The sequence below is a fragment of the Onychomys torridus genome, chromosome 4 (assembly GCF_903995425.1).
Source record: "Onychomys torridus chromosome 4, mOncTor1.1, whole genome shotgun sequence".
NCBI lineage: Eukaryota > Metazoa > Chordata > Mammalia > Rodentia > Cricetidae > Onychomys > Onychomys torridus.
In genome coordinates, this window is record NC_050446.1 from 19,039,653 (window position 1) to 19,056,056 (window position 16,404).

Here is a 16,404-nt window from a genome sequence, read left to right on the forward strand (position 1 = left end):
AATTGGGCATCTACAGGTTGGCATAAAGATTCATTAAGAAACTATGCATCTTGAGATGGCTTTTGGAGCCCACTACCTATGGTTGGACATCTTGCACAGCCCTGATGGAGGGGGAGTGACTTGGACCTGTCTCTACTGAATGTACCAGGCTCTATGAACTCCCATTGGAGATCGTGTCTTCTTGGAGGAGAGAATGGGGGATGGGCTGGAGAGGAAGTCAGGAGGGGCTGGAGGAGGGAAGAGAAGGGGATCTATGATTGGTATGTAAAATGAATGAAGAATTCCTTAAAATCAAAAAAGAAGGTCTGCACCTAATAGTACATACAGTCTCTGTGCTCGTGGCCTCCAGAAAGGTAATTCACACAGATCCATGTGTACAAAACAAAGTAATTACATTTGGAACTTTGTCAAAAACAAATCCTTTCTCAAAAACAAACCTTCTTAAAAACTGGAAATCTAGTGATATGTGACTGAGAGGGATGCCATCAACAACATTTTCTGGCAGCCAGACTTCTATGATTCCACAGAAATTCACAATTGATATTTACTACTTAATCTCAGTCTAGATTATTTATTTCTCCCAGAATGTGTCCTATACATATTAACAAGAAACATAGCCTTGTAGTTTATTACAAATGTCAATCAAAACACAATTTCATTTTGTTAAGTTTACTCATAATAGCTCCAAGATTAACAGTGAACAAAAGAGCGTCGACTTAGCCTTCTAATTACTACCTATCTTCAATGTCTGATTCTATTTATTTCAGCAGAGGATATTATAACTACTTCATGAATAAGATCTATTCAGGAGCACTCATTGAAAGTCATGTTCAAAAACTGCAATGAAAAAAACGTATCTGTCTCCTCATATAGAACTAGCTTGTAAGGGAAACGTTGCACCAGTACACTGTATCCAGCAAAATCTCTGCTGAAGCCCAACCATTCTCAACTTACCACAGGATGCCACTTCATCTGTCTGGTCACCACAGTCATCCTCTCTGTCACACAACCAGGCTCTGGGAATGCAGCGCCCATTTCCACAAGAAAACTGGTCAGCCTGGCAGGTTCTGGCTGTAAAGATCAATTTATATAACAAATAATAAATTACCAGCTTTCTTTTTAATAATCCTAACATGCTAAATAAACTCAATGAAGGCTTTAGTCAATTTTATATAATTGTGTCTTTTTTTAAGATATGGGAAACAATAAAGAAGCATATGCCAAGATGTGGGCTTTGGTTTATTTGATGAAGAAGGCTAGGCTGTGAAGGAGATAAATAATTTCCTCTTATATACCTCCATATTGCTTCAGTGGCTACAGTCAAGTGTTTTCCCTGTGTGTTTTAGGAGGAATTTAGCAAGAGCTCTTGTTTTCCATTTCTTTCTCCCTAAAATTTCCCTTTCCTTACTGTCTTTAGATTTCTTCCCTTTTCTCTATTCCTAGTTTTTTAATGTTTCTCTCCCTGCTTCCTTCTCTCTTGATTGTATTCCATTCTCTCATGACTTGAAATGAAAACATCATTAGATGATTTATCTCCATTTAATTCCAACTTAGCCATGACCATAATATATTAGATTCATGCAAACCACTGTTCTTTAACTTTATGTTTTTGTTATTATAGTCTCTCCTATCAGGCACTCTCATGAGTCTAGTAAAGCTTTCGTAATGGGTTGGTCTTATTAGAGAGAAAAATAGAATAAATTTCTCAGACTAATTCATATGGTGGGTGATGGCCAATTGTGACGGCGGTGGGTGACATATCATTGTGACAGCAGGGGCCCCTGGGTGTGCCTGTCATTACAGCTGTGAAGTTGCAGGAACTGCTGTAGTCGTTGACTCAAGAATTTTCTACATAATTATTGAAAGATAGTAAGACCAGAACATGCTTGAATTCACTATCCCTTCTAATCATGGGGGAAAGTATTTTCTTTTTCGTCCAGGGAAATTTAACTGATTTCAGATGAGAAAGATATTTTATTCCTTAAGTCTTTAAGTTCAGCCTTCCAGACATAACCCAGTTGACAGAATGAACACTTCAAATCAAGGGACTCACTAAAAGACAAGACACTGTTTGCTTTTTCAGTCCCCCTCTGCACCAGATGCACCCAGCTTGCAGGTGATGGTAGATGAATGGCCCCCAAGGCTCAAATTTCATGGTAAATAGTGTCCTAAAGAGGAATTTATCAGTGACTTTTGCAGAGTTATTTTTCTAGTAGTCTAATCAGTGATTCCCCCTCCTAGTATAATTGTTCCTGTTTGTCATTTTTACTATATAGCAGAATGAAACCCCCAAAGCATGAGCACTGTATGAGGAGACTGTTCAAAACAACCAGTCATAAACATCACCTTTGTTGCATCTGAATCAAAGCATTCTGTTCAGACAACACATTCTTGTAAATTGCAATATTGGGAGGAGGAATCCGGAAGATGATGAGTTCAAGGCTAGCTTGGGTTACATTTAAAAACCAAACCAAACCAAACCAAACCAAACCAAACCAAACCAAACCAAATCAAATCAAACCAAACAAACAAACAAAAAATCCCAAGACCTGGGCATGTACCTTAGTGGTACACCATTTGAACACCATGTGCCTTTGGGTCTTATGTTTAGCACTAAAAGAGAAGGGGATAGTGCTTTTTAGTTTGTCTTGTAAAAAGTCTGACTTCAACATATTGGTTATTTTAATGTAATTATACCTGCTTAGTGTGCATTTAATCAAAATTATTTGAAGATGTGAGAAGAGTATTCTCCAATGCAATTAGAATTCACTCCTCAGGGGGAAATGTTGGCTTAAGATTGCCTAGGTACAAATATAAGGAAAGTGAATTTCAAATCTAACCACCATTCACCTTGGTCTCTGAAATTCTCTCAAAATTAGATAAAATGAACCTGGGTTTTTGAGGGTCAACACCTGCTCTATGTGTCTGCGTTTGCTCCTTTGTGAACATGCATATGCAATTATTTTTCTGGGTGCCTGCTCTAACTCAGTCCTAGTATTTACACCACCCCTGCTCCAACCCTATAAGCTGACAGTTGGCAATTTGCTCCTACTGAAATGTTTCTAACACAAAGAGGTCTCCAAATATATGCTTGTCTATGTTGGACAGCTCCATCTATTTATTTCTCTATATTAGATTCAGAAATTTGCTTTCTGTTATTTAAAAATTGTATTAGTCTCATCTTATGGACCATTGAGTCTCTCCCACACATTGACCTCCCCCTCACAGACCTAACTTATTTCTTTTTACCTACAGGAATATTTTTAAAACTATATATGAATTTATAAGATATATAGATTTGCTTTTTAGTTTATATTTCTTAAAAATAATAATGTTTATATTTTAAATTTTTTTGTATGAGTTATTTTGAAAAGTCATTCTTTTTGACACTTGAGTATGAGCTCAATAATTGTAACTATGGATGGAAAATATACAAATCTATTGAGTATCCTACTCACGTTAAATTGAGTTGGTTTGAGGCCTTTTTTATTTGAGGAAATGCCTCCATGAGATCCAGCTCTAAGGATTTTTAAAATTAATGATCAATGGAGGAGGGCCTAGCCCATTGTACATGGTGCCATCCCTAGGATGGTGGTCAGGGTTTTCTATAAGAAAGCAAGCTGGTATTAAGTCTTCTTTGAAGATCTGGTAGAATTCTGCACTGAAACCAACTGGTCCTGGGAGACTCCAAGAACAGATCAAAAAAATTATCCACCATGATCAACTAGGCTTCATCCCAGGGATGCAAGGGTGGTTCAACATATGAAAGTCTGTCAATGTAATACACCATATAAACAAACTCAAAGAAAAAAATCACATGATCATCTCACTAGATGCAGAAAAGGCATTTGACAAAATGCAACACCCCTTCATGATAAAGGTCTTGGAGCGATCAGGAATACAGGGAGCATACCTAAACATAATAAAGGCAATTTACAGCAAGCCAACAGCAAACATCAAATTAAATGGAGAAAAACTCAAAGCAATACCACTAAAATTAGGAACAAGGCAAGGCTGTCCCCTCTCCCCAAACTTATTCAATATAGTACTTGAAGTTCTAGCCAGAGCTATAAGATGACAAAAGGAGATTAAAGGGATATAAATTGGAAAGGAAGAAGTCACGCTTTCGCTATTTGCAGATGACATGACAGTATACATGAGTGACCCCAAAAATTCAACCAAGGAACTGATACAGCTTATAAACACTTTCAGCAACATAGCAGGATACAAAATCAACTCAAAAAAAATCTGTAGTCCTCCTATATACAATAGACAAACAGGCTGAGAAGGAAATCAGAGATACATCACCATTTACAATAGCCACAAATGATATAAAATACCTTGGGGTTACTCTAACTAAGCATATGAAGGACCTATATGACAAGAACTTTAAGTCCCTGAAAAAAGAAATTGAAGAAGATGTCAGAAAATGGAAAGATCTCCCATGCTCATGGATAGGCAGGATTAACATACTAAAAATGGCCATCTTACCAAAAGCAATCAACAGATTCAACACAATCCCCATCAAATTACCAACACAATTCTTCACAGATCTGGAAAGAATAATACTCAACTTCATATGGAAAAACAAAAAACCCAGGATAGCCAAAAGAATCCTGTACAATAAAACAACCTATGGAGGCATCACAATCCCCAACCTCAAGCTCTACTGTAGAGCTACTGTAATAAAAACAGCTTGGTACTGGCATAAAAACTGACATGTGGATCAATGGAATCTAATTGAAGACCCTGACATTAACCCGCACACCTATGAACATACAATTTTTGACAAAGAAGCCAAAAATGTACAATGGAAAAAAAGAAAGCATCTTCAACAAATAGTGCTGGCATAACTGGATGTCAACATGCAAATAGATCCATATCTGTCACCATGCACAGAACTTAAGTCCAAGTGGATGAAAGACCTCAACATAAATCCACTTACTCTGAACCTGATAGAAGAGAAAGTAGGAAGTAGTCTTGAACACATTGGCACCAGAGATCACTTCCTAAATATAACACCAGTAGCAGAGACACTGAGAGAAACAATCAATCAATGGGACCTGTTGAAACTGAAAAGCTTTTGTAGAGCAAAGGACACGGTCAACAAGACAAAGCGACAGCCTACATAATGGGAAAAGGTCTTCATCAACCCCACATCGGACAGAGGGCTGATATCCAAAATATATAAAGAACTCAAGAAATTAGACATCAAAATGGCCAACAGTTCAATTAAGAAATGGGCTATAGAACTAAACAGAGAATTCTCCACAGAGGAAGTTCAAATGGCTGAAAGACATTTAAGGAATTGTTCCACATCCCTAATTATCTGGGAAATGCAAATCAAAATGACTCTGAGATACCACCTTGCACCTGTCAGAGTGGCTAAGATCAAAAACACAGAAGACAGCTTATGCTGGAGAGGATGTGGAGCAAGGGGAACTCTCCTTCACTGCTGGTGGGAATGCAAGTTTGTACAGCCACTTTGGAAATCAATATGGTGCTTCCTTAGAAAATTGGGAATCCATCTCCCCCAAGACCCAGCTGTAGCACTCTTGGGCATATACCCAAGGAATGCTCAATTTTACCACAAGGGCATTTGCTCAGCTATGTTCATATCAGCATTGTTTGTAATAGCCAGAACCTGGAAACAACCTAGATGCCTTTCAACTAAAGAATGAATAGAGAAAATATGGTACATATACACAATGGAGTATTACTCAGCAGAGAAAAACAATGACATCATGAGGTTTGCAGACAAATGGATGGATCTAGAAAAAATCATCCTGAGTGAGGTAACCCAGACTCAGAAGGACAAACATGGTATGTATTCACTCATAGGAGGATACTAGATGTAAAACAAAGATGACTAGACTGCTACACAACTCCAGGAAGGCTACCTAGAAAATGGGGCCCTAGGAAAGACACAGGGATTGCCCAATAACAGAGAAATGGATGAGATCTAATGAACAACCTGTACGACAGTGGGAGTAATGAAGGACAAGTTTCAAGGGAAAGTAAGCTTAGGGGCAGGAGATCCCAGCTGGATCAAGAACAGAAAGGGAGAACAAGGAATAATAGACCATGATAAATAATGACCACATGAGAACAGGAATAGGCAGAGTGCTTGAGAGGTCCCCAGAAATCCACAATGATACATCCTCTGTAGACTGCTGGCAATGGTCAAGAGAAAGCCGGATCTGACCTAGTTGGTGATCAGATGGCCAAATACCCTGACGGTCATGCTGGAACTCTCATCCAATAACTGATGGAAGTGGATGTGGAGATCCTCAGCCAGGCCCCAGGTGGAGCTCCAGGTATCCAATTGTGGAGAAAAAGGAGGGACTATAAGAGTGTGAATTGTTGAGACCAAGACTGGAAAAAGCACAGGGACAAATAGCCAATTGAATGGAAGCACATGAATTATGAACCAAAGGCTGTGGAGCCCCCAGCTGGATCAGGCCCTCTGGATAAGTGAGACAATTGAATAGCTTGAACTGTTTGGGAGGCATCCAGGCTGTGGGACTGGGACCTGTCCTTAATGAATGAGCTGGCTGTTTGGAACCTTGGGCTTACACAGGGACACTTTGCTGAGCCTGGAAGGAGGGGACTGGATCTGCCAGTACTGAATCCACCAGGTTTAAAAAAATCTCCAGGGGAGTCTTGGCCCTGGAAGAGATGGGAATGGAGGGGAGGGGCGGGGGGGAAGGTGGGGACAGGAGCAGGAGTGGGGAGGACAGGGGAACCCATGGCTGATGTGTAAAATTAAAACACAAATACAATAAATTTTAAAAAAAGATTTAAAAAAAAAAGAAGAAGAAGAAAGAAAGCTGACAAGATCTGGCTCATTCAGGGTGAAGGGGACTGGACCTGCCTGGACTGAGTCTACCAGGTTGAGCTGAATCCCCAAGGGAGTCTTTGCCCTAGAGAAGATGGGAATTGGGGGTGGGCTGGGGGAATGCGAGAGGGGGCGACGGGGGATGGGAGGGGAGAGGACAGGGGAATCCATTGCTAATATGTAAAATTAAATTAAATTATAAAATAAAATAAAAAATAAAAAGAAAGAAAGCTGAGCAATCCATGCGGAACAAGTCAGTAAGCAGCACTCCTCTATGGCCTCTGCATCAACTCCTGCCTTCAGGTTCCATTCCTGCTTGAGATCTCGTTCTGGCCTCCTCCAATGATAGACTATGATCTGGAAGTGTAAGCCCAAAAATCCTTTTCTCTTCAACTTGCTTTTTGGTCATGGTGTTTCATTGCAGCAATAAAAACCCTAACTAATACACTAATACAATATAATAATATAAAAAGTCAATTATTTATGCAACCAAAAAATATATGGCAGCTCCTTCTCCCCATAATATTGCCAAAACTTGTTTTTAATCAGATTATTTATTTTTCTTTGTAAATGGGTTTTATTATTACTTAGGGACTTTAATATTTTCGAGGGTTTAACATTTCATCCTTTAGGAATTTTTCTAATACTTTGCTCTTCTAATGAGCCCTGGTTTTCCATTGCTATGAGGAAACACCATGACCAAAAATCTCTTGAGAAGGAAGGAGTTTATTGCATCTTACAGCTCTCAGATCATACTCCATCAGTGAAAAGAAGAAGGAGGAGGAAGAGGAGGAGGAGGAGGAGGAGGAGAAGGAGGAGGAGGAGGGGAGGAGGAAGAGGAGGCAGCACTCAGGGAAGAAACCTGGAAGAAGTAATTGAAGCAGAGGCCATGTTTAATGAACAATGCTTACATTGTTTTTCATGTCTCATTTAGCTTAACTTTTTATAATAGCCAGGATCATATGCCTAGTGGTGGCATCACCCACAGTGAACTGGGCCATGTCACATCAGTTATCTCACAAGAGCTTGCAAAACATGCTTGCCCACAGGCCAATCTAGTGCAGTCATTTTGCCAATTGAAGTTTTTGCTTCCAACATGGTATATGTCCAGTCAACATAAAACTAGGCAGCATATTCACAGTGTGGCTCAACTTTGGGCTTTGTATCCAGCATGACGCATGTTTTTGTCTCTCCTTGTTCTTTGTATACCAATGAAAGTACTATGTACTTTGGATCATCCAATAATCAATGTCACCACAAATACCTACTGGTTGGTGTGGACACATCCTAAAGCACCAAAATAGAAAATAGGTTTCTGGTGGGAGAAGACTCCCATTTGTATACAAGCAGCCCTATGTATAAAGATAGGAAGAAGACATAATGATAAAATATCCCTATTTGGAGTCTTTTCACCTAGATACATCTCCACATGCACTTAGATTGCAGGTCCCAGAAAATGCTTAGAGGAATGTGCTACTTTGTCTAGGTGTGTTAATGCCATGTGACTTGTTTATTTCTTTGGGTAAAACAAAATGTAAGCATATCATAGCTTATCCACACCTTTCAATCTTTGTAATGATGAAAGACACATTTATATTTTCTCCTTATTGTTTTTATTTGCATTTCAGGGTATCATGCAGTGACACCAGCTGCCATGAGTATACACATGTGAGTGAGTGTACGGAACCTAGTGAGGGGCACAACTCGAAGTGGAATTCAGTATGTTGTGTTTTATTTCTTTGTGCACTATAGGGATCCAGAACCATAGAGATCACACTAATCGGGATTGATTGCTTTGTTTGCTCTCACATAGATGTAGTTCCACTTTTACTACTACTACTACTAGTTAACCAAATGCAAATGCTCATTTATAAATCATGTAGAAACAAGCAAAATTTGTAAGTAGTATAAACAGGGCAGATACAATACTATAAAATGACTGTCTTTCTATTTTAAGGCAAAAACCTTCTGTGTTTACATTCAGGATGTAATGAAGCACAATTTTTGAATTAAACCTTAATCTTAAAAGATTAGTATGTGCATTGATGTGCAAAAAATTCTTCATTGTAAATTAGAGTCATATTCAGGATAACCTTCTCAAAGTCAAGTGGGCTGCACATAAAATTCAAGATAATCTGATGTGCAGTGAAGTTTAGTCCAAAAAGTAAAGGCCTTTCAGACGGAACTCATAAAGGTTTAGGCAGGCTCTGTTTGCTACATTTCATCTACAAAATGAAAGATCTTCAAAGTGGGCCCCATGGTCTTCTGATGTTTTTTTGTTTTAGAAAGTCTTGTAAGATCACACACACACACACACACACACACACACACACACACACAATTTAAGAAATTCATTTTCTCCAAGAAGTAGAGGTTTCAATCAAGGCTCAAGTCTTACTCATCCACTGATAGTGAGCAAGTGCTTTACCATGGAATAGTCTGTTCATATGATGTCTCACATTGTGGTAGAAAATGGTTTTGCTTTTGCTTTCATAATTACTGTTTTATACATAGCAAGAAGCTCTTTGGAAACAATTTGTAGCCAATTTGGTGTCTAACCAAGCTAAAAGAAATGTGTTCAAAAGGTAAGGCACAGAGGGACAAGCCTCTGCACAGGAAAGTCACTATGAAAAACAAAGGTAGGAACAAATCACTCAGTCCATGAGTCTACATTGTTACAATAGATTGTATTTATTTAGTAAGGTGTATAATGGCTAAAGGGGAAAGAAGGGTTGTGTGATTGGTATGGTGTAGCAATGCAGCATCATTCAGCAATTGGTTTTCACCAATTATAGCAACATGTATCACCACACACTAGCTTTTCTTCATCATTTAACATGCACTGGGCTGCTGCTAGCCAGTGTCATTTTTCAACATTTACCTAGTAATCATGACCTTTCTGGCACTCTTTTGTAAGCTGTACCACCAGCTGTATATTTCTATTCAGTGAGAGGCTGGCTAGGGAATCAATGATTTATTACAAAGTCATGGATTATATGGAAATATAAATATGCCTAGTCGTATTGGGACTTCATTCAGGAGAAAAAAATTCTGCCTCCCATAAATAATGTTCCATGAACAGAAAACTATTCACAAAGGTATTCTGTAGTAGAAGAAATAAAAATTTTAAGTATTTTCTCAGGATAAAATAAATAGTTCTCCTTGTGAGGTGGCCAGGATCCCAGGATGCTAATAAAAAGCTTCTGTTGCCTAGGAAGGTTTAGCATAGACAAGTCTTGAAGGAGATTCTGATCAACAGGGCAGCCCACATGGAGAGATGGAGTGCCAGATTAATTTGGAAAGCAGAGTCATGTTCAAGGATTAGTAAAACACCATTTGTAATCTGGCCTTTGTGGCACTAAGCACTGAATTCCCTGACCGTGGCAGTAATCAGACTGGCAATGCTAAGAAAGTTCAGCTAGTTTATCAGCCTGACCTGTGGGTTACAGACGCGATTGCGGAAGTGATTTATCATATATCTGTGCAGACCTTTACCTGCGCAGGTTTGGTTAGACTCATCTTCATTGCTCCCACAATCATTTGCTCCATCACAAATCCATCTCTTGGGGATACAACGATTATTCTGGCATTTAAACTGATCATCAGGACAGCTATGATTGACTGTAAGAGGGAGGGAAGCAAGTTCAGTTCAAGTTATGTGTATTTTAATTGTGGTTACAAAACTATTTCAGTAAATTGTAATGTTATGTTCCAATAAATACCTCAGCATCTGTCACTAATTATCTCAAATTTTGTAGGAAATATTAATATTTTAGACTTTGTTAAAATATAATCTTTATAGAAGAGATAAATATATTAAATAAGAAACAAAAGGGAGTATATCCATTCTACATCTTCTACTCAAACCAACTCTATCCCTGAGTTTGTTTTCTCATCACTTAACCTGAACCTAGTCACTCAACTCTAGAATCTTATGTATTTAAAATCAATCTCAAGTTTGAATGTCAAACAGGGAAATTAAATCTCAAAATAGTTACTCATACTTATTAAGATATTGTTTATATATATATATGTATATATATGCATATATATTTAATATATATCACATTCAGTCAAATATTTTTAAAATACAAAGCAATCTTATGTGTGTTTTAATTTGGCCACCCAATTTGGGGTCTGAAAAGAAATAACAAATAAAAATGGATCATTTGTTACATAAAGTTGATACTAAAAATGAGATTCTATATAATTTTAATAACAAAGTATTATCATATGCATTCCCAATGTAAATGAATAAACATGCAACTAAAAACAATATTGAAAATGAGAGAAACTATCATAAAGAAAGTAGTATAACACTGAGCCATAACCCTCCAATATCTAATCACAATGGGGAGGCTCTTTATATTAACCTTCTAAATGTATTTTTCGGGTTGCTAATGTGTGCTCTTCCATATTTGTCCCAGTTTCAATGTTATTTTATTCTTTTATTGAATGCAAGAGCTGTACATTTTCTAAAGTGAAAATATATTTTGTATTACCTTTATTTATAAAGAAAAAGTTAATATTTTCTCATTTTGCTTCATATCAAATGGATGTACTTATAATATGTACCCACAAATCATACGTTCTTTAAGTATTTGTGATAATAGAGTAATTTCCATACTTTATGGAAGGTTTTCACTTGAATAAAGTAAAATTTATTTTAAAAAATAGAAATTCTACACATGTAGTTGGATGGTCAATGAAATGAGGAGGATCTGGGAAGATGAGAGAGAGGCAAAGAGTATGATTAAAAGACATTGAATGAATTCATTTAAAAACGCATTTTTTAAAAGAGAAAAGATATTCTTTAGTATTTGTGCAAGATCAAAATGTTCTATGCATTTCAGGGACTTTAATAAGTATAGATGCCCATGGAAAATAAAAGTCATACACAAATCAGAGGTCAGCATTTTAAAGGAACGACATTATTTATTGCACTCTATAGTGAAGCTTCTCAAGGACCTTTGTGGCCAATTCTATAACCCTAGACACTAGCAAGGAAGAATCTGGAGGATGGTAAGTGTTAGTCCTACATAGTCCATTGAGTGAGTTCAAGACGCTGGTCCATTTCCATTAATGAAGGAAATGCAAAGTCAGCCACAGTTTTTTTAGTTAGTGGTGAGCTACTGAAATATATATAGGCAGTAAAAGAATAAAAGAAATTCTAGGTAGGAGATTATGGGGTTAAAATCTAGAAAAATGCTTTACAATAGATTGTGTTTGCATTGTATTTTTGACCCCAAAACAGCAGAAATAAAATTTTATTCAGAATGACTACAATGCTCCAAAAGGGTGCCCTACAAGCAGGTGGACAGAGACTCTTCCTGTACACTTCCTGTTTTATACAGTCATACATTCTTTCAGGACCAAGATCTATTTTTAGTGTTGATGCTCCAGACATGCAACAGCCAACCATACCTTCCAAGGAGGATATTAATATTTTATTAGATGAGTCAGATGAAGAAACATATGGTTATAGTATAGATTAAGAACTACTGTAATATAGGACTTACAGAAGATGAATGTTCAACTCTAACAGGCTGTACTGTAGTTTATTGGTGGTTACAAATAATTTCAATGAAGGCAGGGGGAAGAAACTATATTAAATTTCATAGACTGCTCTCTGTTCAGTACACATACAGACAAGAAAAGCAAGAAACATTTTTCTGAAGGGCAACCTATTATTCAACTCAATAAGAACAAAGGTAAGTAGACAGATGACAGACTACAAGTTATATATTTCAGTGTATAATTTGAGGCACCTCACATTACAGCTAACAGGTCCTGCAACTGTTTCAATAAGAAGGACTTGATCCTATAAGAACTATTCTGGGAGCAATGTGGAAAGCAATGGGCTTACTTAAGGGAAGAATAATGGGAGATTTCAGAGGAATGCTTGTTGAGTTAATTTAAAATGGAAGCTTAATTCAATCAGGTTAAGGAGAAGAGGGAATGTTTAAATTTAGTTAGGATACTTCACAGAAACACCCTTATTTATAGACTTAAATATGGATAGTAAGTGAAATGTAGGATGCCAGGCAAAGCCTACAGATTCTATGATGGAACAAAAAAACTAATACTCCAGAATACTGACTGAAAATTACATAACTACTATTAATGCTACAAATACAATTCTACTTATGCTTATAAAAGAGCTGAGTTTCATTAAATTAACAAAAAGAATAGGGATGCAGATAAAATCATGAAACTGCTAACATGACTGAAATTTACAGATGAAGTATTTGTGTTCTGAACTGGTACATGATTCCCATGACTAGAAGGAGCCAACTGTAGGATCCATTATTGCTACATGTGACCCTGGGATTCAAGAGGAGTGGGGCAGTTAAATAAGGTACTACTTCACATGCTATGTGTGCACAATATTAGGAAGGAAACATAGGATTCCTCCTCAGAGGAAATGCTCTTGTCACTCCAAAATTGTTGAGAAGTATATCAATTTAGTATTGAACATTTAGCATCCATGCAGATATTAGTACAAATGAAAAAGAACTGAAAGTCCATGATTGGAATTCCAAAGAAAGCAGCAATGTGTCCATGCATTAATGATAGTTTATATACATATGGAACTGCTAACATTACTTAAATATACAGATGAAGTATATATAAATATATGAAGCAGCAGTAAGAAAACTTTTAAATATATGTTCTTGAGGACTTTTTATCCTAATCATAATGGTTACATCATATGATTGAGTAGAACAATCTTGTGTATTCTTTAAAACTATTTCAAATTCTTGTTTTAATTTCAAATAAATAATAAAAAAGTGTTAACTCTGAATTATTTAAGTCACTTTAGCCTGCAAAAATGTGGCTATATGGAAAACTTTTTCTCAAAAACATGTATGGAAGGCAAATTTGATGATTAAGGGTTCAACACAAGCTTCTCTCTCTCTCTCTCTCTCTCTCTCTCTCTCTCTCTCTCTCTCTCTCTCTCTCTTGATTTTTCAAGACAGAATTTCACTGTGTAGCTTTGGAGCCTGACCTGGAACTTGCCTTGTAGCCCAAGCTGTCCTCAAACTCACAGAGATCTGCCTGCTTCTGTGTCCGGAGTACTGGGATTAAAGGTGTGTGCCACCACCACCAGGCAAGCTTCTCTTTCTTAACATGGCCTGTTTTATTTCTTTAAATCCATTTAGCTAATCAAATGTAATCTCAGAATATTACTTAACATGCTTTCCAAAAGTTTCTTTTGTCCATACATGTGAGAAATGTCACTACTTTTACCAGAAACATGAACAGTTCCTCTTCCAGCAAACAACAAAAGTTGAGTGGAAGCCATAGTGAGGGATACAGAATCTTTTGTTTCTGTTTGAGTTCCCCATATGTATTTTCAGCCATGGCTTGAGCCAGTAAAGTTAGAATGCATTCCAAATCCAGGCCAGTCTCCTTGCATTTCTATCAAGCCTCTGTTGCCACAGAGCAATGAACTGGAAAGTGACCTTCTGTGCCCAAAAGTCAATCTCAAAGGGAGCTAAGCTCCCATGTCTTCACAAGCAAAGATCCCAACTCTTCCTTCAGAGCAACATCAGACTGGTTTGTCAGTGTTCTAACAGATAGGAAAGGATGGGCACAGAGGAGAAGAGTAGACCTCAACATCTATACAAAGAACGTAATCTGTAGCTTAACTTTAAGCCACAGGCCACTGGGGAAGAAAGTTAAATCAATTTACATGAAAGCTGTTTTCAGATATGTCATAGGCTGCCTTCAGTAAAGCACACATTCACTCAGGAAACAGTTTCAGATCATTTGAGGGAGAACATACAGCAAGTGACAGAGTCCTCATCACTCCCATCTAGACAGTCATCATCCCCATCACATTTCCACCGAGCTTGGATGCAGTGTTGGTTTTTGCAGCGAAATTCTCCAGGTTTGCATATATGAAGCACTGTTTCTTCAGGATTGACTAGAGATAAAAAATAAAAACAAAAATACAAGATGTATACACAGTATTAGCTGCATAAGTTAATTGAGCTACCAATGGCTGGGGGTTTCAGTGGCTTTAGAACCCCACAGAAGTGAGGTTGTACAATGCTTGTCTTTCTTCCTCTGGTTTATTTCATTCATGGTGCTCTCCATATTCATCTAAGTAGTAAGGTTTCAATCTTATTAAAAGGTGAATAATAGTCTTTATACACATGTTTCCACAAACATACACTTTCTGATCTCAATGCATGGGTCTGAGAGAGACAGAGGGAGAGACAGGTCAAAGCGGCACAACTGAATGAATGTAAGAGGAATTATTTACATGGCTCAGATACAACATGAAGAACACTGTAATATAGTATCTCATGCTGGGAATTGACAATTAGTTGCAAGTGGTCTTATCATAGGTAGTAATAAAGTAACAAAGAGAAATGTTTGGTTTGTTCATTGGTTTGCTGACAGAAATCAGTCCACAAGTATATCAGAGTAGCATATTGCATACATTGTGTATGCAATAAAAATGGAATCTACAATTTAAAAAATACATCTGAAGATAAACCACAACCATAGGTATTTATGAAGTCATTTTCATGACATTAAATAAACATCATTATGCTCTAATAATGCAAAATAATTTAAATAAGATAGCTGTTCTAATGACAAAATTCTTATTTCTCTACAGTAAATACTTAAACAGTATTGTACTGGTGGCCATATGGGGAATGGAACATTTAGTTTGCTGACAGTACTTATTCTGTTAAAAAATCTTAAAATCACTAAAGAAAAACAACACAGTTTTACTTTCTGCTGTGCATGTAGTTTCTCCATTGTTAATCTGGTTGTCTGTATGGGAAACTTCACTTTAGGGTGAACAAATCAACAAAGAGTTCATCATCTTTCATCTGTGTAAAGAGACACAGAAATAAGACAAGGTGGGCAGGCTTCTTCCTTTGCATTATAGTAACCAGAAGTGTCTGTCATACATCTGGGCTATGAATGTTTGAATTTCCATTGTGACTTACCATAAACTGAAAGCATTCCTATTCTTTGGTTTTCTTTGTAAACATGAGAGAGAAACACAACAGGAAGGGATCGAAGGCAATGAAGAGCTGCAGTATATGGTTAGTGTCTTGTGGTCTGAAATTGGCCTTAATTAACTCAAGCTGGCTTCTAGCTGGGGGAATCTTTAATTTCTGTTCTATTGGCTTTACACTTCATTTCTCATAAGTCCTGTGGGCTGCTGAACTGACAGGAAACTTACACACACCTCACTTACAAGTGGTATCAAGAGAACATAGGTGCTACTTGCACAGCCCTGAACATAGCCTTGCCTTGGTCTCTGTTTCTCCCTTGCAGCAAAGAACTGAGAGGGGAACATGACTTTTGAACCATGCCTGCAGGAAACTACTTCAGAGTGGCACAGTGAGGCACAAGCCTTGAGGTCTGTAGCAACAGAAACAAAAGCCACCACAATGGGCCCTGACTTCATTTCAAGCCAAGCAGAATTGCTCTAGTGAATGAAATATTCACCCTGAACAAAAGTAGCCCTGTGCTCTCTGTCCCTCTCAGTTATGCTAACTGTGGGCACATGGACAGACAAAAGCATTTATTTCCTA

The 16,404-nt window shown here is 37.5% G+C and overlaps 1 protein-coding gene across 7 annotated transcripts in view; it reads right to left on the reverse strand.

The window, feature by feature from the left end:
- The window catches only part of Lrp1b (LDL receptor related protein 1B), a 1,919,409-nt gene that overhangs the window by 775,308 nt on the left and 1,127,697 nt on the right, over window positions 1-16,404 (reverse strand). For all 7 annotated transcript variants that reach the window (XM_036183000.1, XM_036183003.1, XM_036182999.1 and 4 more), the window contains exons 16-18: window positions 14,628-14,768; window positions 10,334-10,459; window positions 955-1,071 (exon numbers count right to left, since the gene is read on the reverse strand). In XM_036183000.1, coding sequence (XP_036038893.1) covers window positions 955-1,071; window positions 10,334-10,459; window positions 14,628-14,768 — 384 coding nt within the window. The remainder of the gene's footprint in view (window positions 1-954; window positions 1,072-10,333; window positions 10,460-14,627; window positions 14,769-16,404) is intronic.